Below are 23,275 nucleotides of genomic sequence, written 5' to 3'. Positions count from 1 at the left end.
GCGGGCCTCTCACTGTCGTGGCCTCTCCCGTTGCGGAGCACAGGCTCCGGACGCGCAGGCTCAGCGGCCACGGCTCACGGGCCCAGCCGCTCCGTGGCACGTGGGATCTTCCCGGACCGGGGCACGAACCCGCGTCCCCTGCATCGGCAGGCGGACTCCCAACCACTGCGCCACCAGGGAAGCCCTTGTCTCCAATTTTTAACCTGAATCTACTATGAAGAAACAATCAGACAAATCCACTTCTGGCACATTCTACAAGATTACTGGCTTAGATTCATCAAAACAGTCAACATCATTGTTTTAAAAGAATGTAGGGGAGCTACTATTCTACCTTAAAGGAGATTAAAGAGATATAACAAGTAATCTTTTTCACAATATGTCATATGTCAAATTATGACGTTATACACCTTAAACTTATACAATGTTATGTGTCAATTATATCATAATAAAACCGGAAAAAAAGAGGTATAATAACCAAATGCAATGCATATGCCTTGATTTGGTCCTGGATTTAGGGGGCATAAAAAACTATAAAAGACATTTTGGGGACAATGGAGGAAATTTGATCATGGATTACATATTACTTGGTATTAAGGAATTATTGTTAATTTCATTGGGTATTATAACAGCAGTGGGGTTATGTAGAAGAGTGTCCTTGTTCTTAGGAAATACACAAACATACTTAGAAGTGAAAGGTCAGGATGTTTGTACCTTACTTTCGAGAGTTGAGCAAAATAAAACAAAACAAACAAACAAATATATAGACTAGAGAGATATATAATTATTATATACTTTACATATATATATGCTACAAAGAGAGCAAGAACAAAATCTAGGAAATGTTCATTGTGGAATGTGGGTGGGTATTATACAAGAGTTCCTAAACAGGGTGGGGAGAAAACTTACTCTAAAATATAGAATTTTTAAAAGATGAGCAAGTGGTAAAATAATAATCTTAAAATAATGTGGTATATATTTTATTAACAGTAAATGCTGTTGTCATCGGAAACACTTTATTATAATTATAATTTCAATGGGATTGAATGTGTCATATCTGATTAGCGCCTCTACCAGGAATGAGGGAAGTGTCTTCTCTGTTATGTTCATATTGTTCTCTTGGAGTTGCAATTTTAGTATCATCTACAATCTGTGGGGTTTTGTTTTGCTCTGTTTTGTTTTGGCAGGAATGTTTTTAAGCTAATGTTCATTTAGGGAGGTTAATTAAAACTAGATCATGCACAAGCAGATGTCAGTCTATAATGCCTCTCCATTAGCTGAAAGTGCAGGGAAGAATAAGGTCATTGTTGAGACTTGTACATGACGGGAACCCCACTCCTGCTGCCTGAGCTGCACATGACAAGGGATCCTCTGACATGGACTCAGTGACAGGGTGAGCCTCAATTTGGATACTACACAGTATTAAATTTTAATTCATCCGTATTTTTAAATAAAAATCAAAATAAGTAAAAGTGAACTCCACTTTGGGGTCCATTGTCCCAGAACACACTTTCCAGAAAATTTAGCTAAGGTTTCAGGGGGCTTTCTAAGGGTCTGCAGTGAAGACCTTCTTGTCTCCGGAAGAGGGGAGCTTAAAACTCAGACCAAGACAGAGGATCAAGATCCACGTTACAAAGTGTACTCATAATTTTTCTTTTTCTTATTTTCTTCAGAGAGATCCAGATACAGATCGTGGATCCACGCAGGACCACCTCTGAGTAAAATCCTGAAGTTACATCTTTGTGAATCAAAATTTCCCCTCCATTGTGTTCTCCCCCTGTAGGAGCCCACTGTCTCCCTGCTTTGAGGAAGGGAGTGTGTATCAGTCATTTGCTCTTTAGTATGGATTCAAGTCAATGAGATCACCTTCCTGTATGTAGAGTTCTACCTCTGATTATGTAAGGAAGGCTCTGTTTCCCAATCAAGGTATTTTTGTTTATTCCTCCATCCAGTAGATAGAAGAGACATTTGGGGTGCAATGGATGCAGGCAGTTAGACTTCTAAATATTTACTTTCTTCAAAGGCTTACTCTGTAACTATCATGTGGGGATTTCTTTCTTGTAACAGATTGCCGAGGAACAAGACCATTCTGTACCTGGGTTTCAATTAGATTTATTCTGTTAAAAACAACAACAATAATGATAGCTAAAACTTATTGGAGACTTCCTATGGATCAGGTAACTAAGCTATGAATTTTGTTTAAAATGTTGCTTTTTATCCTCACAACAGTTCTACGTGGCAGGTACTAGTATTATTGCTCTTTTACAGATGAGGGAAACGATGCAAAGTAAGTTTTCCACGGCCATCAGTGCTAAGCATTGGAAACAAGATTTGAGCCCGTGCAGGCTGTCCCCTAAGCCTCTACCACCAGGCCCTACTGCTTCCTATAATCATGGTCCTGTGGTTGACCAGGCAACCTAGGCTTTCTAGTGTAGGGGAAGAAAAATCATTTTCCCTTTACCCTTCTAGGTTCTTGACTAAGACCCCGTACAATAAAAGGCAGCTTAACAAGAGAAAAACAAACAGAAGTTTAATAACATGTATACCTCCTTGACAACATGGGAGAGACCCAGGAAAACTGAGTAACTCCCTGAAAAGGCCCGTGCCATCACCTTAAATACCATCTTCAGCTAAAGACAAAAGAAGTGGGTGGGGGAGCCAGTCCTAGGAGGTTACCAGGCAGAGAACAGTAAAGTATAAGCTCATTCTACAGATTTCAGTCCACGCCTTCTACATTGATAAGCTTCTAGAGATTTAGAGTCATCCTCTTTTTCCTGGTACCAAAAGGGAGACACCCTTACAAATGGAGATTTCCCTTATAAATGTAAATGTCTCCTATAACAGGGTGACTTCTACTCAGTTTTTAGAGCTTCTCCTATATGTGCTATTTTCTTTTTTTTTAAATTTTATTTATTTATTTTTGGCTGCGTTGGGTCTTCGTTGCTGCGTGCGGGCTTTCTCTAGTTGCGGCGAGCGGGGGCTACTCTTCGTTGCGGTGCGTGGGCTTCTCATTGCAGTGGCTTCTCTTGTGGCGGAGCACGGGCTCTAGGTGCGCGGGCTTCAGTAGGTGTGGCACGTGGGCTCAGTAGTTGTGGCTCGTGGGCTCTACAGCGCAGGCTCAGTAGTTGTGGCGCACGGGCTTGGTTGCTCCGCAGCATGTGGGATCTTCCCGGACCGGGGCTCGAACCCATATCCCCTGCATTGGCAGGCGGATTATCAACCACTGCTCCACCAGGGAAGTCCCTGTGCTGTTTTCTTAAAAAAAAAAAAAAAAGTCGAAAATTATCCTTATGCCAGTGAGGCACATTTTGGGGCAAATTCTGCTCCCCTTTACTGGTATTGGAACTAAGGAAGAAAACCAAAGAAAGGATCAGAGTGTCTCTTCCCTGCCTGCTGCAGCCATGGGGAAAGTAGTGTCTTTCTAGACAGACACAAAATTTTTATTCTTCCTCCTTGAGTGTGTTATACCTAATCTCTTGCATTTTCACCCCCATATATACACCCTGAAGTTCTCTGTGGCCTGAGGCCGAGAGTGAGGTCTGGACTCTTTCATATATTCAGAACCCTCAGGGCTTAAAGAGGTCATCTCAGTGAGACACTGGAGCAGAGGTAAAAAGGCATCAGGGGGCTTCCCTGGTGGCGCAATGGTTGAGAGTCCACCTGCCGATGCAGGGGACACGGGTTCGTGCCCCGGTCCGGGAAGATCCCACATGCCGCGGAGCGGCTGGGCCCGTGAGCCGTGGCCGCTGAGCCTGCGCGTCCGGAGCCTGTGCTCCGCAACGGGAGAGGCCACAGCAGTGAGAGGCCCGCGTACCGCAAAAAAAAAAAAAAAAAAAAAAAAAAAAAAAAAAAGTATACAAAAGGCATCAGGGAAGGACTAAAAACCAAAGGCTGGAAGGAGGCTAGAGAAAGAGCCACTGACATGGGGAAGGTTTCAGAAGTGTAGGGCTCTGAGGGATGTAGAAGCTGAGGTATAAAATGGGAAGACAAACACAAGCAACTGTTGGACATCTGATGGTGCTTTGGCAGAAAGAGTTGAGCAACTATTAACCCTTGGGCCCAAAATGGGTTTCAGCAGGATGATCTAATTCCAAAGCTGGTGCTAATCCTGTAAGGGAGCCCATCAGAAGGGGTATAAACAGGATGAAATATTACAGTTGCCAGAGGGTATGTTTAAAACAACAAAGGAAAGCAGTAACCCAGTTAAATTTCAGTAGGTGTGCAAATATCCTGGCACAAGTTGTTCGAAGGCCATTCCTCAAAAATGTTATGGAGAGAGGAATATATATTTATAATTTGTTAGACTTTTTCAGCAATTTATGAGCCAAAAAGTTTGAAGAACGTTTATAAATCCCATCTCAAATTATAGTTACGCGGCCTGCATTTACTCTACTGCGTGGCATAGAAGATACACGGAGAATTGGGAAAAAATCACAAAGACAAAAAAAAAAAATCACCCATGCTCTAGCGTGGAGGGTATAGTAGACTCTGGGTAATAAATTGTCTATATAAATTATCATTCACCCCCAAACAGACCCTGAGACAAGGATTTAGGTGCATGTAGTTTATTTGGGAGGGGCTCTCCGGAAGCACAGGGAGGGAGTGGGGAAGTGGCACAGGGAGGGTATGAAGGCAACATAGGGTACCACACAGGGCAACTGGAGCAGAGGCCAGCTGGGGACGCCCTGAGAGACTGTGGTGAGCACATTCCAGAACTTGCCACCAAGGGCCGAGGAGGCTGGGGTGTCTACCCACCGACTCCCGTCCCTCTTTGGTCGAGAATTGTCCTGCAGTATTAATTCAGGGCACTCTGGCCTGCCCTACACCTTCCCTTGGCCAGGATCACCCTCGGTCAGAGAAACACAGGAAGCCCAGGTCTGTAAGTGACCTCTGGGGTCCACCAACCGCATCCAGTATGTCAGTTCTTCCCCTGGTCCAGTCAAGTTATCAAACATATACAGAAAATGAGACAATTTCAGTTTTTAAATATACTTCAAACTATTGGGGATAAAAATAGAATTTCTAAGTTTCTAAATTATCTCAGTAAAATACATTATCTTTTTTTTAAATTTCAAAATAAGAATCATTCAAGCTCAAAAATACCATCATGGCATATGAGTCATTGTGGCTAATTATAAAAATTTAAGAGCACTATATTTAAATAACCTCTTGTGAGAGGTTTTATACGTGGAGATATGGTGACCCAACTTTGTAGCTTATTAGGTCTCCTGGCCCAGAAGGCTGATCCTGCCAGCATCAGGGAGGTAAACGCTAGTGGTGAGGGAGCCCAAGACAAGGGGAGAGAGGGACTGGAGGGAGACTGGGAGCCCCGTGTTCTACTTCCACTTCCATAATTAGCTATTTCTGTATAAGCAGGCTGTCTCAGTTTCTTTTTCTTTTTTAATTTTTATATAACCAAAACTTATTAGCACTTATTGTGTGCCTGGTACAGCTCCCAGCACTTTTCAAGTGACTGTCCACTAGAACATCAATCAAGTGAGATTTCAGCCACACCCTCTTAGCTCCCTTATGAACAGAAACAACAATCATGCTAATGGTACACTCACTTTTTTGACTGGGAATTCTAACATTTCATAAAGAAGTCAACACATTATTTTATTTGACCATTACAAAAATTACAACAGTCCTGTGAAATATGAAAAGTAAATACCCTTATCCCTTTTTACAGATCAGAAAACTGAGGCTTATAATTTGCCCAAAGTCACACAGTTGACAATTAGAAGAATCAGAGCTCAAACTCACACATCTCTTCAACAAAATTCAATGCTTTTGAATTTATCCTTACTATGAATAGTGCTCTATTAAATGTGAACCTCCAAAACATAAAGGAAGGAAGGAAGGAAGGAAGGAAGGAAGGATGGAAGGAAGGAAGGAAGAGGGAGGGAGGGAGGGAAAAAGAGGTTGTAAGTCTGTCACCATGAAATTTTGGGGGTATCTTAAGAACCAATTGGAAAAGTTTGCTTTGATTCAGCAAAGACAATGTCAAGGAAGGTGGTCTAGAGGCAGTTAGTTCATTTGAACAACTTTTTTCAGTTAAAATTTTTAATATAAAAGTGTTAACAGCTCATTGTAGAAATTTAGACAGAGAATTCTTAAAAAAAAAAAGAAGAAGAAAATCATCCATAAGTCTTACATGTGATGTTTTGATATATTTCATTCCAACTTTCCTTTGTCTTTTGGACAGAATCCAGAGCATACAATTTGGTATCTTTTTTAGGGTCTATAGCCTAAGCATTTCTGCCTCAAGATGCCCATGACTCCTCTAGCCAGCAGGCGGCGCTCTGCAGATACCAGCTGGCCTCTCTGGGCACCATGTCCATTTAGCTCTGAGGAGCCCTGGTGGTCACTAGAGGACAACGCCCCTGCTTTCACAGATCCCTCCTAGGATTAGCTCCAGCTCAACACGTCCCGTCTAAATGAAGCAAAGCATCCCCACTCCTCAAAAACTAGCACTTCTAACAATCAAAAGCATATCTTCAGCACCTACTTTTGCACAGTCCTGTACTAGGTACAGAAGAGGTCAAGAGAAGCATAAGCCCTGGACACTCAGTGACATTTTCTCTTATTCCATCCTGGAAATTAAAAAGGCTCATGCACCCTGGGTCACAGGACTATGAGTTTCTTAAGGGTTGGGTCTATGTCTTGTTCATTTTATGCCTATTTTGCTTATTGAATAAATATATAATTAAAACTAAAAATCTAGAACTGTGCACCCAATTTGTCTGGCCTGTACTGTCTTACTTGCAGGTAAGGAAATGGGTTCACAATGCTCAAAATAACCCACTCCTCCGCTGCCACGCTCCTAGCTAAATCCTCCTCTCAAGTCCACTTACCCCAGATCAGTCTGGACACCATCTTATTAGGCTTTTCCCAAGAGATCTCCTGTGACCCAAACACATCCTATTTCTCTAACCATTTCAAGCCCAGAAGAATCCCTGGGTGTACTGAGGAAATGATTCTCCCTGAGCACAATTTCCCTTTTTAACAATTTTAAGGTGACTTGCTTACATGAGCGCATAATGAAAAGATGCTCCCTCCTATGGGAGCTGGAACCCAGCTAAGCCTGGATTTAAAACTCTCATTTTCTTTACTTAAACAACTTTTAGTGTCACAGAGGACCCAGGCATGCTAGAAAAGACATGTGGCTTAAAAACGTTGGCTTGACTCTCAATTTTTTGATGATCCAAAAGCTAATGTGCCTGATATGATGGTGCCTCATACCGTAAAGCATCACACAGCTGTATGATCTGTCTTTATGATCTTCCCTAGGAAGTCTGTCCTGGCTAAGTGGACAGGGGTCATGGATCCCCTTAGGTCCCCCTCCATCTAAATAGGAAACTCTCTCTGCTAAATGACCACCTCAGCAAGTGTGTAAACGCCTGTATATCAGGGACACCAACCTAAGGCCAGCTGGCCAAACCTGGCCTTCTGCCTGTTTTCATATGGCCCACAAGCTGAGTGGTTTTGACATTTTTTATGGTTGGGGGAAAAAAATCAAAAGAAGAAGAATACTTCACAACATGTGAAAATTACACAAAATTCCCATTTCAGTGTCCATAAATAATGTTTTACTGAAATTCAGCCATGACCATTTGCTGACATCATGTCTATGGCTGCTTTTGTGCTATAACGGCAGAGTTGAGTGGTTGCAACAGGGACCTCACGGCCCACAAAACCAAAAATATCCACTATACAGCCCTTTACAGAAAAAGTTCCCCGGTCCCTGGCCTATGTGCACTGAATGTGTGACCAGGGCTCACGTTTCTGTTGCTCTCTGCCTGTCCACACTGGAGCTGTTGGTTCCTTCTTTAGACAGAGGAAAACCCATCTTCCATTTCACACTGAACCGCCCATTAGGCTTATTAATTTGTGATAGTGAAGACTACAGGCCACTAACCTCTGGCACTGGTCTTCCAGTGTTAAACACTCATGGATCAGGATGCTTAGTCAATTTATCAGCACATTTAAATACTAATTTAGTATCTCAGGCTCTCCTTGGCACTATGGATATAAAAGTCCCTGGTCACTAAGGATTTAAAATCTGGTCGAGGGACTGAGAAACATCCAGGTAAAGCCCTTGCAGAACAAGAGAATGATACTCACACATGTATATTCTCCTTCGTGGAACACTCAGAGCAGATGATGCTAGGTCGGTATATGCCCTACTCTCATCATGGTACAGACATATGAGAATATGTTTGATTACAAACCTGCTTTATATATAACTATGGAATATAAAACTTAGGCATACTCAAGTCCCATTTCCTTAACTTAAAGAAGAGGAAACTGGTGCCCACAGAGTTCCCACAGCCAGTTAGCTGAAAACCAAGACTAGAAGAACCTCCATCTCTGGATCCCCAAGCCACTTATATTTGTCTACAGCCCTTCGGATTTGCAGGCTTTTTAAAGCACAAGTGAAGAATGCTTAAAACTAAATATTGACTACATTTATCTTCATCTTGTAGTATGTATATATGTAATCCTGAAGCCATCATTTTAACCTTCAATTTCACCTCTGTTGACAATCTAGGAAAGAAAAGATGCCAAATTCTGATTTTTCTGCTCTTCTGTGATGTTTCCCATCATTTAAAGTGGAGAGGGAAAAGATAATAATGAAATTCTTAACAATCTGTTTTGTCCACCATTTATGTTAAAATAAATAAGCATTTCCCATATGTTCTCATGGAGAAACTACTGTAATTTTGTTTTTACATAATTTTATATTGTCTTAAAATTATGTTTAAAGTATTTCTCATAACAGAGGCCTGACCCTGGTATGAAATTGCCTGACAATAAAAACAAGCACCACCAAAGAGAAAAAAGAAACCTTGAAAAGCTTAAAGTTGACCTGTAGTTATTCTATTTATATGTAGACAGCATAGAAATAAGTGAGTCACATGGACCTATTATCTATTGTCACAGTAAATTCTTCTCACACTAGAAATAAATTTCTTTATGTGCCGCATTTCACATTTTCCCCCTATTTCTTTCCTATGTAACCTTTAGCTATCACCACTGGCCAATTAGTCTGGGTACAATACAAAAAAAGAAAAAGTAATAAAGAACTGAAGTTTAAAGAAGTGTATCTTAGCAACATTTTGGCGCTGTCCTTCCCACGAAATTTCAGCTTTTATCAATCACTGCATAACTAAATGTCAGCTCTAGCTCCTGCTTATTGGGGCTAAGAGACCTGGCCTAGTTGAAAGATCCCAGAGGCTTTGATGTACCTATAATACTTAGCAGTGTCCGCTGCTGCAGGCCTCAGCTGAGATTCCTGATTTACTCACTTTGAGATTAGCCAGAGCTCGTTTCTCTGCATCTAAATTGCTGATTTAATTTGAGGCTCTGAATGCTGATCTCAAAGGTCTGACTAGGTAGTTCTGGACTCCTCTTTAGAGGAACTGGGATGTGGATAGCTTGGTGGGCAGCAGATCAGCTCTTTAAGAGAGGTGGTACAGGATTTTCCACTTCTGATAATGGCAACCTAGCTTGTTGCTAACCAACTCTCCAGAAATGAAAAGCTAGAAAATCCCTTTGAAAACATCAGAGAAATAACAAGGCAGTAAGGATTTGAGGGGCCAAAATCCTGGAGAGAAAGGAAGTGCAAAGAGATGAAGCTGTTATTCAGCATCATTTTCCCCTTAAGGCATTTACCAAATTTCAAGCAGCACCAAGAGAAACTGAGAGCTGAGAAGAGCTTCTAGCAGTTTCAGGATGAAGGGGAATAATAAATAGAGTTCAGGGCCCACCAAGGAGAGAAGCCAGGGTAAACAGCCCAGGCCTACAGTTGAGATGCCCAAAGAGGTACATCCTAGTAGTAGCACTGAACCAGAAATAGACCAGCTCTCACAAAGACCAAGCCCAGCCTCCAACTTGTTCAATCCCTGACAAGGTCAGATATACCGCCACCTCCTACCTGCCCATAAGAAGCAAAAGCTAATCTTTTCTGGAAGATAATACTATCCAGAGCCCCAAATTATCTACACTTCTTCATATACAAAATCAAGTAGTCAAACAAAAATTGCCTCGTATACTGGGAGAGAAAACAAGGATACATGTTGTAAACACTAGAGTAGCCCCTAAAAGAATACTGAGTTTGTATAATTAATAAATTCATGCCAGGAGATGGGGGGAGGATAGAATAATTTAAAAGTTTAATTAATTTAAAAGAAGGCAAGAAGGGAGGGAAAAAGGCTTATGAAACAGGTGAGACCAACAAAAGCCAAATAATAAAATGGTAGATTTAAACCCAAATATAGGGACTTCCCTGGTGGCACAGAGGTTAAGTATCCGCCTGCCAATGCAGGGGACACGGGTTCCATCCCTGGTCCGGGAAGATCCCACATGCCGTGGAGCAACTAAGCCCATGCGCCACAACTACTGAGCCTGCGCTCTAGAGTCTGTGAGCCACAACTACTGAGCCTGTGTGCCACAACTGCTGAAGCCCACGCACCTAGAGCCCATGCTCCGCAACAAGAGAAGCCACCACAGTGAGAAGCCCGTGCACTGCAACAAAGAGTAGCCCCCGCTCGCCGCAACTGGAGAAAGCAACGAAGACCCAATGAAGCCAAAAAAAATGACTAATTAATTTTTTAAAAACCCCAGGGCTTCCCTGGTGGCGCAGTGGTTGAGAATCTGCCTGCCAATGCAGGGGACACGGGTTTGAGCCCTGGTCTGGGAAGATCCCACATGCCGCGGAGCAACTAGGCCCGGGAGCCACAATTACTGAGCCTGTGCGTCTGGAGCCTGTGCTCCGCAACAAGAGAGGCCGCGATAGTGAGAGGCCCGCGTACCGCGATGAAGAGTGGCCCCCGCTCGCCGCAGCTAGAGAAAGCCCTCGCACAGAAACGAAGACCCGACGCAGCCAAAAATAAATAAATAAATAAATAATTTTTTTAAAACCCAAAAAACCCCAAATATATCAGCAAAATTGAGGTTATCAGAGTGTCTGTGTTTATAGGGCAGAAACCTGTAGCCAAGTTACAAATAGCAAATATATTTGTGTGAAGTCACTCATGTCATGCATACCCACAAAATACCAACACTGATGAAGGTAACTTAAAATTCATAATGCAAAGACATCCGTGGCAAATTGGTTAATGGGCGTCATCAATTAAATGAGTATTTAAGATTACTCAAGGCACAAGAAAACTTGAAATGCTGTGAAATTTTACAGCCCGTATAGGAAAGAAACTTGATAGTGTCTTTCTCAGATGATCCTAAACATTTGATAATAATCTTAAACACTTATATGACATTACCAATAACGAGTTATGAAGCTGAAACTTTTCTAACCTCTCATTAATAATAAGTGAATTTGAATCAACCATGCTAGAAGACTGAGGTATCTTTCTAATTTCTCTATAGAAAAACATATCACCCAACAGGCACATGAAAAGATGCTCAACATCCTTAAGCATTAGGGAAATGCAAATCAAAACCATAATGAGATATCACCTCGCATCTGTCAGAAGGACTGTCATCAAAAAGAACACAAATAGCAAATGCTGGCGAGGGTATGGAGGAAAGGGAACCCTCCTGCACTGTTGGTGGGAATGTAAATTGGTGCAGCCACTGTGGAGAACAGTATGGAGGTTTCTCCAAAAACTAAAAATAGAACTACCATATGACCTATTAATTCCACTCCTGGGTATATATCCAAAAAAACCAAAAAACTAATTCAAAAAGAAACATGCACCCCGATTTTCACAGCAGCATTATTTATAATTGCTAAGATATGAAAGCAACCCAAGTGTCCATCAATGGATGGATAAAGAAGATGTGGTATATATATATATATATATATATATATATATATATATATATACACACACACACACACACACACACACACACACACACACACACACAATGGAATACTACTCAGCCATAAAAAAGTGAGATTTTGCCATTTGCAGCAACACGGATAGTAGAACCTACCAGAATTCATTCATTCTTTTATTCCTTTCTTCATGTATCCATCTATTCATGTGTTCAACAAACACTTATCAAGCACCTACTGCAGGTTAGGGACTGTCCTAGTGTCAGTGAATATGCTAATGAATGCCATAGCCTCTCTCTTTTTTTTTTTGTTTTTGAGCTTATATTCTAGTGGTAGGAGACAGAGAGTAAGCAAGTAAACAAACAAATGAACAAAATAATTCTCAAAAAGATTATAGTGGATGATATTTACCCAAGAGAAATGGAGATATACATCCATACAAAAACTGTATGTGAATGTTTATGACATTGATTGATTCATCATCATCCAAAACTGAAAACAACCCTAATACCCATTAATTGAAGAACGGATAAACAAACTGTAGCTTAGCCATGCAATGGACTCAGCAATAGAAAGGAAGGGACTACTGATACATGCAACAACATGAGTTGAAAGAAGCCAGACTCAAACAACTACACACTGTATGATGTCATTCATATATTTTGGAAAAGATCAGTGGCTGCCAGGAGATTTATTTTCTTTCTTTCTTTCCTTCTTTTTTTTCTTTTACTTTTTCTAGGAGCTTTATTTTCTGTAAGAACAACTTAGAGTGTAATGGAGGTTATAAACTAAAGAAAGTTTGGATGTGGAAAAAAAAATTCCCTCCTGGGTGGAGGAAGAGGATAGACTACAGAGGGACATGAGAGAATTGGGGAGGCTGATGGAATGTTCTATATCTTGATTGTGCTGGTGGTGGCTACATGACTGTGGAAGATTGTCAAAATTCATAGAAATGCACGACTAAAAGTTTACTGTGTAAGTTACACCTCAATCAACCTGAAAGAAGAAACTGGGTGATAGAATAGCGTTGGTCATTCCTTTAGTGTGAGTGGCCAACGAAGACCTCCTACAGAAGGTGACATTTAATGTGTAAAATGAACCTGAAGCCTCTTAGGGGTTCCTAGGCAAATCAAATCATTTCATGTAGCAGCAAATATCAGATACTAATCCAATACTTAATAACCAGTATTTCAAAGATGACTATAATAAAAAAGATCCCTTGATCTACTATAGGGAAGTAGAAAAAGGAATGAAGAAAAATTTTTTTCTTTTATTCTGCAAAACATGTGTTTTAATTAAGAGAGAATTTATGCAAACCCCACACACTAGGAGGATTTACAAGTGCAAAAATGCAAATTTATTCTATTTTCAAAGGATGGTATTGACAAGCACAGTTCAAAAAAACCTCACCAGGGAGCCCTTTCAGTCTATGCTCTATGTTTCATGATTAAGCATGTGACCTGTCTCGTGTCCATGCATTTTAAGTTGCCAAAAATGATAATTAATCACACACAAGTCTACCACTTTAAAAAAAAACGATTTTTTTTTTTTTTTTTTTTTACGTACGCGGGCCTCTCACTGTTGTGGCCTCTCCCGTTGCGGAGCCCAGGCTCCGGACGCGCAGGCTCAGCTGCCATGGCTCACGGGCCCAGCCGCTCCGCGGCGTGTGGGATCTTCCCGGACCGGGGCACGAACCCGCAGTCCCCCGCATCGGCAGGCGGACGCGCAACCACTGCGCCACCAGGGAAGCCCCAAGTCTACCACTTTAAAAGATAATGTGTGAGAGACAAGGTCAGACTTCTTTGCTGCCCTTATCTCCATAGCACTCCAACTCAAAGAGTCTTGCTGGGAACCCCCGCTCCCATTGCCCCTGCCCTCTGAGCACTCCCAGAGCCGGCCAGCAACTGTGACAGATCCCTCCCCATGGGGAGACAGGAGCTGAGTTTCCTTCTGGAGAGGCAGCGTATGCTTCAGAAAAATCATACCCTAGAGAAGTTATGGACTGGTGACTCATGTAAACTCCTCCAACAGAGAGACTTCCTGGGAAAGTTGCTTTACGAGAGATTAAATTGTCCTCCCTCGTGAGAAATGGCCAGTCTCCTTGGGATCAGTGAAGCTGGGCTCTAGAACAGTAGAGGAGCTTTGGAATCGCTGGGGTGATCCCCTCAGAAGAGGGCTAACTTGGAATCACTCAGGGTATCTTCCCACAGAACAGCAGAGTTCAGGATCAGTAGCTTCCACTGCCCAGAGAAGGGAAATGGAATCAGACTTTGTTTTGATGGTTTCTGAAGAAAAGTTTTCAGTTTCCCTGAAGGAATTGGGACTTGGAATGAGGAAAGCAGGGTTCTAGTGTGACTCTACTCTGAATTTGTTGTGACGAGGCCAAATTCCATCACCTCTTTTGGTCTCTGTGTCAAACAAGGTGAGAAATTGTGATTTATAAGAAATATATATTTGGTCATTCAGATGACCAAATACATATTTCTCATATACATTTGGTCATTCAGGTGACCAGATACGTATTTCTCATATACATTTGGTCTTCGTTCAGTCCCTGGCTCACACTCTTAAAACCCTTGGAATTTCCTAAGTGTGTTGAGAGTGATAAAGGTGTCTTTTGTTATGTTAATGACTTTGGGAAAGCAGTTAAGGATGGGGGCTGGTCACCAAGTGATTCAACTCGTGATTAGAGGGCTGGAACTTTCAGTCCCAGCCCCAGACCTCTGGGGAGGGGGATATGGCTGGAGGTTGAATCAGTTGTCAGTGGCCAATGGTTTAATCAATCATGACTTCGTAAGGAAGCCTCCATAAAAACCCAAAAGGACAAGGTTCGGAGAGCTCCGGGTTGGTGAACACGTGGAGATGCAGGGAGAGTGGTGCCTGGAGAGGGCCGGGAAGCTCCCTTTCCTCATACCTTGCCCTGTGCATCTCTTCCACCTGGCTGTTCCTGAGGATAAAAGTATTGTACCGTTTCACAATAAACCAGTGATTTAGTAAGCAACATGCTTTCCTGAGTTCTGTGAGTCACTCTAGCAAATTAATGGAACCTGAGGACAGGGGGTCATGGGGACCTCTGATTTTTAGCCAGATGGTCAGAAGCACAGGTTTGTGACTGGCATGTGAAGTGGGAGTGGTGGGTGGTGCAGTCTCGTAGGACTGAGCCCTCAACCTGTGAAATCCAACGCTATCTCTGGGTTGATAGTGTCAGAATTGAGTTGAATTCTCAGACACCTAGCTGGTGTCCTGAGAATTGCTTGTTGGATGTGTGGGGAACCCCCTCCCCCAATTTTGGAAATTGAGTCTCAGAACACCGTTTACAAGGGTATGAACTTGAGGATGACTTCTACTTGTAGCTGCTACACTTTATCGTTTTGTCGCTGCTTAAACATCAACCAAGCTGTAGTTATTGTCCTCTTACTAGATGTAAGGTGGGTCTGGGCGTTGTACCAGGCACAGACCCCATGGAGCGTCTCATATAATGAAGGAAGTAGAAAACACATCTATAAAAAGGACCTAGTAATACAAGGTAGGATAAATTTGATATTTAAAGAACAGTACAGGCAAAAGCATCTTAGGAAAGGGGAAAATACCAATGAAAGCCAAAGGATCGGGGAATCTTTGTAGAAGAGAAGGTCTTGAACTGTGCCTTGAAAGATTGGTAGCATTTGGATAGATGGAGGGAACAGCCCAGTCATCAGGGAGGGGGAAGTGAAGTAAAAGAGGGGAGAAGTCAGGCAGCATGTATGGGAGGCGATAAGAGTTTAGCTAGAGCAGTGTTTGCTCTGGTGAATTTTGAGATAAGAAGGTAAAAAGATAGACTGGCAAAAGAGAATGGAAGGATCAGACAGAAGTTCATAGCACAGACTGGAAAGTGAACCCCATAGGTATTCTTCAGAAAGTCTCAAAACCTCACCAATGGGATGCCTAAATTCCCCAAGGCTGTGACTGGTGATTGTATTGGGTTGCCTGTATTCTTCTCTCTTCATCTTTGAGCATCTTCCAATAGAAGATATTTTACAGACAGGAAGAGCCCATACAGCTGGGAGACATTCGATATTTGCCTGAGGGATTCCTGATACCCTCAATGAAAGAAAGCAGTTAACATGGATCCTGGGAAAGAGATTTGGACCCCAAGGCACAGAACAAACTCTCTTCTGCGTTGTCCAACAGAACTTTCTGCAATTATGGAAATGTTTTGTATCTGTGCTGTCCAGTAGAATCACATGTGGCACCGAGCACTTGACATGTGGCTGGTTTGACTAAGGAAGTGAATTTTTAGTTTTATTTAAATTAAATCTTGGGAGTTCCCTGGTGGCCTACTGGTTAGGATTCCGGGCTTTCACTGCTGTGGCCCAGGTTCAGTTCCTGGTCAGGGAACTGAGATCCCGCAAGCCGTGTGGCGCAGCCAAAATAATAATAATAATAAAAAATTAAATCTAAATTTAAATAACCACATGTGGTTAGTGGCTCCCATGTTGGACCATGCAGCTCTAGACGTCAGGAAAGGCTGAAAACTACATTATCTCAGAAATTCCTTGCAGTGAAGTCAAAGAATCTGTACTTCAAGAAGCTTGCATTAATGTAATACTTTCCTGTTTCTTTACACATTCCAAATCACAAGGGAGGGGAAAACTTAGGAAAAGTCTTTTCTATGGAATCAAAGAAGGATCACTTTACAGTGGAGCACATCTGGCCATAGGATTTATTCTGTCAGCCCCATTCTAGCAGAAATAAAACTGAGTAATAATACTGAAGCAGACACAATATAACTTGGGCATGTAATATAAATGCTATTAACATTAAATCCAGCTTTATTCTTTGCTTTTATACTGGAAAAGAAAATGCAAACTCTCCTTACCCTTTTCCTGTTAGGTCTTAAATTCCACTTATATAATACTGAGGCACTTAGTATAGAGATGGGCATCTAGTAGCAAAGACCACTATGTAAAAAATATATCCATCCATCCCAAACATTCACTGCCCATCCACTCATCCAACCATCCATCCTCCTATCCATCCACCTCTTTCCATCTATCCATCCATCAGCCCATCTCACCCCCCAAATCTATTTACTGATTCACAAAGAATAGCTTTTCTCTCATTTGCCCAAATAATGAGAGCTTAATAGAGAGGAACAGAGAAGAAGCAGGTGACTGTGTGATATATTTTTTAAGAGTATGCTTTCAGATGACTAACCATACTTTTAATTAATCAATATTTATTTATTTTTAACTTTATTTTAAAATTTTTTTAAATTTTATTTTTGGCTGCTTTGGGTCTTCATTGCTGCACACAGGCTTTCTCCAGTTGCAGCAAGTGGGGGCTACTCTTCGTTGTGGTGTGTGGGCTTCTCATTGCGGTGGCTTCTCTTGTTGTGGAGCACGGGCTCTAGAGCGCAGGCTTCAGTAGTTGCGGCACGTGGGCTCAGTAGTTGTGGCGCATGGGCTTAGTTGCTCCACAGCACGTGGGATCTTCCCAGACCAGGGATCGAACCCATGTCCCCTGCATTGGCAGGCGGATTCTTAACTACTGCGCCACCAGGGAAGCCCCTAATCAATATATATTATTTTAAAAGTAAATTTATTTATTTTATTTATTTAGTTTTGGCTGCTTTGGGTCCTTGCTGCTGAGCATGGGCTCTCTCTAGTTGTGATCAGCGGGGGCTACTCTCCATTGTGGTGTGCAGGCTTCTCACTGCAGTGGCCTCTCTTGTTGTGGGGCACGGGCTCTAGGTGTGTGGGCGATCGAACCCATGTCCCCTGCATTGGCAGGCGGATTCTTAACTACTGCGCCACCAGGGAAGCCCCTAATCAATATATATTATTTTAAAAGTAAATTTATTTATTTTATTTATTTAGTTTTGGCTGCTTTGGGTCCTTGCTGCTGAGCATGGGCTCTCTCTAGTTGTGATCAGCGGGGGCTACTCTCCATTGTGGTGTGCAGGCTTCTCACTGCAGTGGCCTCTCTTGTTGTGGAGCACGGGCTCTAGGTGTGTGGGCTTCAGTAGCTGCAGCACGCGGGCTCAGTAGTTGTGGCTTGCGGGCTCTAGAGCGCAGGCTCAGTAGTTGTGGTGCACGGGCTTAGTTGCTCCACGGCATGTGGGATCTTCCCGGACCAGGGCTCGAACCCATGTCCCCTGCATTGGCAGGCAGATTCTTAACCACTGCACCCCCAGGGAAGCCCTAATCAATATTTTTTGATCACCCATTAGGTACAAGAAACCATCTGAGGCACTATAAGATATATAAGAAATCTCTGCCTTCCACATTCTTAATAATCGACTTGAAAAGTCAAAGCAATGAATATACGAGAGACTAAAAAAAGAGAAATGAATGAAATACTTCAAAACAGCAAGATGAAAGATGTCACGAGATAATTCATGTATCAGATAATAAGCCTCATGTTTAGAAGAGGGCCAGAAAATCTGGACTAGAATGGTCCAACTTAGGGCTTTAAGGAGGAGGCTTGAGCCAGAATCTGAGTGATGGGCAAGATGACAGATAAAAATCATGAGTTTAAAATTTGGAAGGACCTTAGAAATAATCTAGCTCAAGTCTATTATTTTACAGATGATTCAACTAAGGTCAGAGAGTTAAGAGACTTGGTCTGACTCCCTTATATGGGTAGTAATGGCAGAAAAAAAGAAGCCTAAAATGCAGGGCTGTTGATATCCATTCCACTTCCATACATCACATGGGATGGGGAGAAGAGTCTTCTATTTAGGAAAGGAGAAAGGATTCTGGAGAGTGGATGTGACTCAGCATAAGCAAGGAAGCAGAGCCAGGAACTTGTTGGTGTAACAACCGTGTATGAAGATCTCAATGTGTGTAAGGAGGGGAAGATAGCATGGGGTGACGGGGAGGCTGGGACCAATAGTGAAGGGGTTTGAATGCAAATCTGCAATTGGTCAGTGTCGTGAAACACAGAATTCTGGTTTCTGGGACTGCCTTGAAGTCTCCCTTTAGTGCCCCAGTATAAACTTTTCTAGAAAAATGTTATTCTTTTCATATTAACAAAGACTCAAGTTCACCTGGGGGAGAGAAAGCTGCAGAAGGGAGGCTGGCGTGAGTACTCGCATTGCTGGTCAATCTATAGAGTCAGTAGATTTAGGATGAGGGCTAAGAATTTGCATATTTTTAAGCTCCCCAAAGATTGCGATGATCATCCAGTTTTGAGGGTCTTCTGGTTCACCCTTTGACCAATCCATCAGATACAGACTACCACTTTGGAAAACTCTTTAACAATATTTACTAAATACCTGCCCCTATGATCCAGCAATTCCTCTCCCAGACATATACCCAAGAGAAGCACGTTTGTTCCCCAACAGGCATGAATAAGAATACCCAGAGCAGGTTATGATCAAACCCAAACTGGAAAAAATCCAATGTCCATCAGTATTAAAATGGATAAATAAACTGAGGTATATTCATACAATGGAACACTACACAACAATTAAAAAGAATAAACCATTGCTTTGTGCACCAACGTGGATGACTATCCCAGAAATAAGGATAAGCATAAGAAGTACGATTCCATGTATATGAGATTAAAGAACTGGCAAAAATAATACATGGTAATTGAACTCAGAATAGTGATTGCCTCTCTATGGGGTTGGTTATTAACTGGAAAGGGACATAAAGGAAAATCCTGGGGTGCTGGAACTGTTCTATATCTCTATCTGGGTGGTGGTTATGTTGTTATACAGAATATGTGAAAATATATTGAGCTGTACGCTTGTTCAGTTTACTGTATATAAGTATACCTTGTTGAGAAGAAAAAATACAGATATCGTGTGTGTGTGTGTGCGCGCGCGTGTGTATTTGCCCTGCCAACCTCATGAGGTTGTTATAAAACTCCAATAGCTTTTACAGATGAGACACATAGATAAGTACAGTCATATATTTTAACTAGCTCAATACCTATTCTTGTTGAAATTGGTTAGAGGCACTACTTGTGATTCAGGTAATCGGTCAGCTTTTTTAAGCCTTAAAAAAACACAAAAAGTTAGCTATATGGAAGCTTACAGTAATTTCCGAACTTGGGAAAGACGTGCGGTAACTGTAAACTTACTGAGAACACACCAGAGCTGCCAAATGGTGAAGCCTGGCTTTTGAGAGAGGCTTTCTGCTGATGGGGAATTTGGTCTGCTTTGAAACCCCAGAGAAGAGTTCCCTGCAGCTGTATCTTTCCATTGCACTCTCTCACTTTCCTCTCCCCGACTCCCCTCTCCCCCACTCCCCACCCCATCCCAGGAAGACAGGAAACGCCATCTGTACCACTGCACTCACCAACCCGAAAACCAAAAGCTCATCATCCTATCAAGAAAATGACTGTCATCCTGAGGTGCCCTTGGCCACTGGTAACCAGCCACAGACCTGCTGCCAGCTCCACAGTTTGCCTACCCTGGCTCAACAGTGAGACTGCCTGTGGTCATCAGGCCTTGGTGGGCATATGTTCAGGGTTAGAGAGAGCTGGGGGTGAGTGGCAGGAACCGAGAAACCCTGTCTAGTGGGCGCCATGTGCAAACCTCGTTCCTGGACTATTATTTTTCAGTCTGAAAAAGTTGTGTGTGCTGAGCAGTGTACTTCAGGCAGCTAAGTATCAACACATGTCTACAAATACTGATAACACTATCTTTATTTGTCCATTACTCCACAAACCCAGATCACCTGGGGACTGTTTGTTCCTCTACAAAGTGAGAATCCAGCACCGTATGTATTAAAATGTGGGACATTTTCTTCAGAGTATGAATTTTCAAGAGCTGCTTCTATGCTTTCCTCCGTACACTCTCAAATCCCTTTGTATCTTTAACACCATAATATACAGTTGATTTTAAAATAAAAATTGATAGTCTCTGGTTCCTTGCACCAGTTTTTCTTAATTTGACCATATGGTCGACAATGTGTCTGAAGCCTATTCATTACTGTGTCCAGTTCTAGAGCCCAGAGGTACATAAGACATGCTCAGCAATTTCTGTGAACAATCTGCAGGTATTTCCTGACTGGTTATTTCAAGCAAGTTTTTTTTACGTGATAGACACCTGATAAATGCTCAGAGAATGAATATGAATGTTTAAGAATGAACAAATGTGAATTTTTAAGCAATATGTTCACACAAGAAATGCAGTTCACAAATATGTATATTTCCCAGAATAAAACACTGTACTGGACTCCTTCCCCCCGCCCAAAAAACAAAAACCCTAAAAGTATTGTATATGGAAGTACATCAACAAAGATACTAAAATTGGAAATCAACCTTGAATGGAGCTTTCTCAAGGAAAGAAAATATCCAAATAATGCTTGATTTCACCTAAGAGATACTTAGAAAAACCAGCACACAAACTGTTCAGTTCCAGAGAACCAAATACAACATCAGCTGTGAAAAAAGTTAAACTGTCTGAAGAGAATGGATGTCAAGGAAATGCTGCTTATTTTCTCCTCTTGGTTATTTCTGAAATAATATTTGAAGAAGAAATGCAGTGGGACTTTTCTGTTCTCTGAAGACTTTGAATTGCTTCCAAGAAACATTTACCTGGGGTTCAAACTCTATTAGGTGTGGTTTTTTTTTTTTTTCTCATCAGTCAATTAATTTTGAAGGGAGTGAGAAGTTAGGAAGGGGCAAGGCTAAATCAGCTGTCTCCAGAAAATGCACCTCAATCTTAGAGATCTTTTTTCTCCCCCCCCACCCCACCCCCGCTATCCAGTGACTTTTCTTTCTGAAACCAATATGTCAAACTCAAGAAGTAGTCCCTAGAACATAAACATGCCTGGAAGGGAATTGGAGTTTGAGTGAAACTTCCCTGGGTACCAACAGCCCTGTTTGTCCCGATGTGGTAGCTCATTTACCGAGGCATCTACCACCCTCAGAGAGAAGGTCGCTGTCCTCCAGGACTTACCTGTCTGCTGAGAGAGCTGTGAGTGTGAAGACAGACACCCCTACCGAGGTAAGCTGGATAAAAGGGATCAGTTTGCAGCCAATCCTGCCAAACAGCCATCTGTCGGCCAGGTACCTGCTGGCATCTACGGGCGCACAGGTTACCAGGAGGAGCAGGTCTCCCAAAGCCAGGCTGGAGATGAATAGGTTCGGTACATTTCGCATGGACTTCACGGTACAGAAGATCTTGATCAGGGTGATGTTGCCAACGAGGCCTATCAGAATGATGACCCCATAAATTGCAGGGATGACATACAGGACCCCGGGGTGGAACCAGTCGTCGTTCATGGGGAGATCCACACTGTGATTAGAGATGTTGCAGTGTACGAAATGGTCCACTTCCAAGTTTAGAAGCAAACAGTCATTCAGAGCCATCCTCTAGATTCTTTCCCACCTAGAAAGTGCCCTTAGATGCTGTTGCTTAACTTTTGACTTTGCAGTTTGGTGAAGATGATAAAATCTATGCTGGGCTCTTTATCTTCTTTAATAAAAATACTCTGAGTACATAGAGACTATGGCATTCAAAATTGTCACTATTCTGACGCCGGTGCTGCTCTGGTCTTTACGTGGCCAATGCAATACATCTCTAAATTCAGTAAGTTAACAACAAAACACCCACAAAAACTCAGCTCCCAAAGGGCTTAGAATCAAACCCACTCTGTACCAACTCCTTCTACCTCCATTCTAGTCTGAGTCTCCCTGGATGCAGTTGACTAAGAACTTTTGGCCTGCTATTTTCACACGGCATTTCCCGTCTTTCCTGAAATTTAGAACCTGAAGGTTTAAAGAGGGTAGAAAAAAACTGTACCAAGAAAGCCTGAAATGCTATAGGCAGGACTGCTTTGCACGTCACCGGCTTCACCAGCAAACCAGCAGCTCTGCTGAGCTGAGGCTCTGAAGAGGAACAGGGCTACTTATAGGCAGAGAATGCCAGCCCCCTGCTGGACACTTCAGTCACTGCCCGGCCGCCTGCTCTGCCCAGATGAGACTCGCCCAGCAGTCTGTGGGTCCTAGCAGATAATTTGGGCTTCTCTTTTTCAGACACAGCACTCTGCAAAGCTCTGGAAATCTTTCTGATACTAGGCTCCAAATCCAGACTCACATCCCATTTTCTCATCTTTTCCAATACATTAGGATGACATGTTAAGGTTGCTATAAAATGAGGTCTGTCCCTGAATTAAATGGCACACAGATGAGCAAGGCGTCCACATGTGAGTGGTCTCACTCAGCCTTCCCACTGCCTATTTGAACAGGGACTGCTACTGAGGGCAAATAGGCACAGGACTCCTGCCTTAAACATTCAGCACCTGACATCTGGGAAGAACAGAAAGCAGAACGCACACACGCTCTGTCCTGTAGATCTGCCAGGCCATTCTTTTTCCCTTTACCAGAGAGAAATAAAATCAGAAGCCAGCTGTGTTCTAATTCTCACAGATAAGTAGTCTTTTCCAGAAGAATTTTCTCATTGGATCTAAAAGGTACATGAATTGGCATTCTGGTGCAGCTATTTGCAATTTTTAATTAATGTTTGCTGCGCTTTAT

The 23,275-nt window shown here is 42.3% G+C and overlaps 1 protein-coding gene across 1 annotated transcript in view; it reads right to left on the bottom strand.

Moving 5' to 3' along the window:
* The window catches only part of GRPR (gastrin releasing peptide receptor), a 36,666-nt gene extending 14,558 nt beyond the window's left edge, over positions 1-22,108 (bottom strand). Inside the window, exon 1 of the mRNA XM_007122143.3 lies at positions 21,696-22,108. Within this exon, the coding sequence (XP_007122205.1) occupies positions 21,696-22,108 (413 nt within the window). The remainder of the gene's footprint in view (positions 1-21,695) is intronic.
* Between the last annotated feature and the right edge of the window lie 1,167 nt (positions 22,109-23,275).

Source organism: Physeter macrocephalus, chromosome 21 (assembly GCF_002837175.3).
Source record: "Physeter macrocephalus isolate SW-GA chromosome 21, ASM283717v5, whole genome shotgun sequence".
NCBI classification, from domain to species: Eukaryota; Metazoa; Chordata; class Mammalia; order Artiodactyla; family Physeteridae; genus Physeter; species Physeter macrocephalus.
Note: the sequence above shows the minus strand (reverse complement) of the source record. Positions and strands in the feature narration are given on the sequence as shown.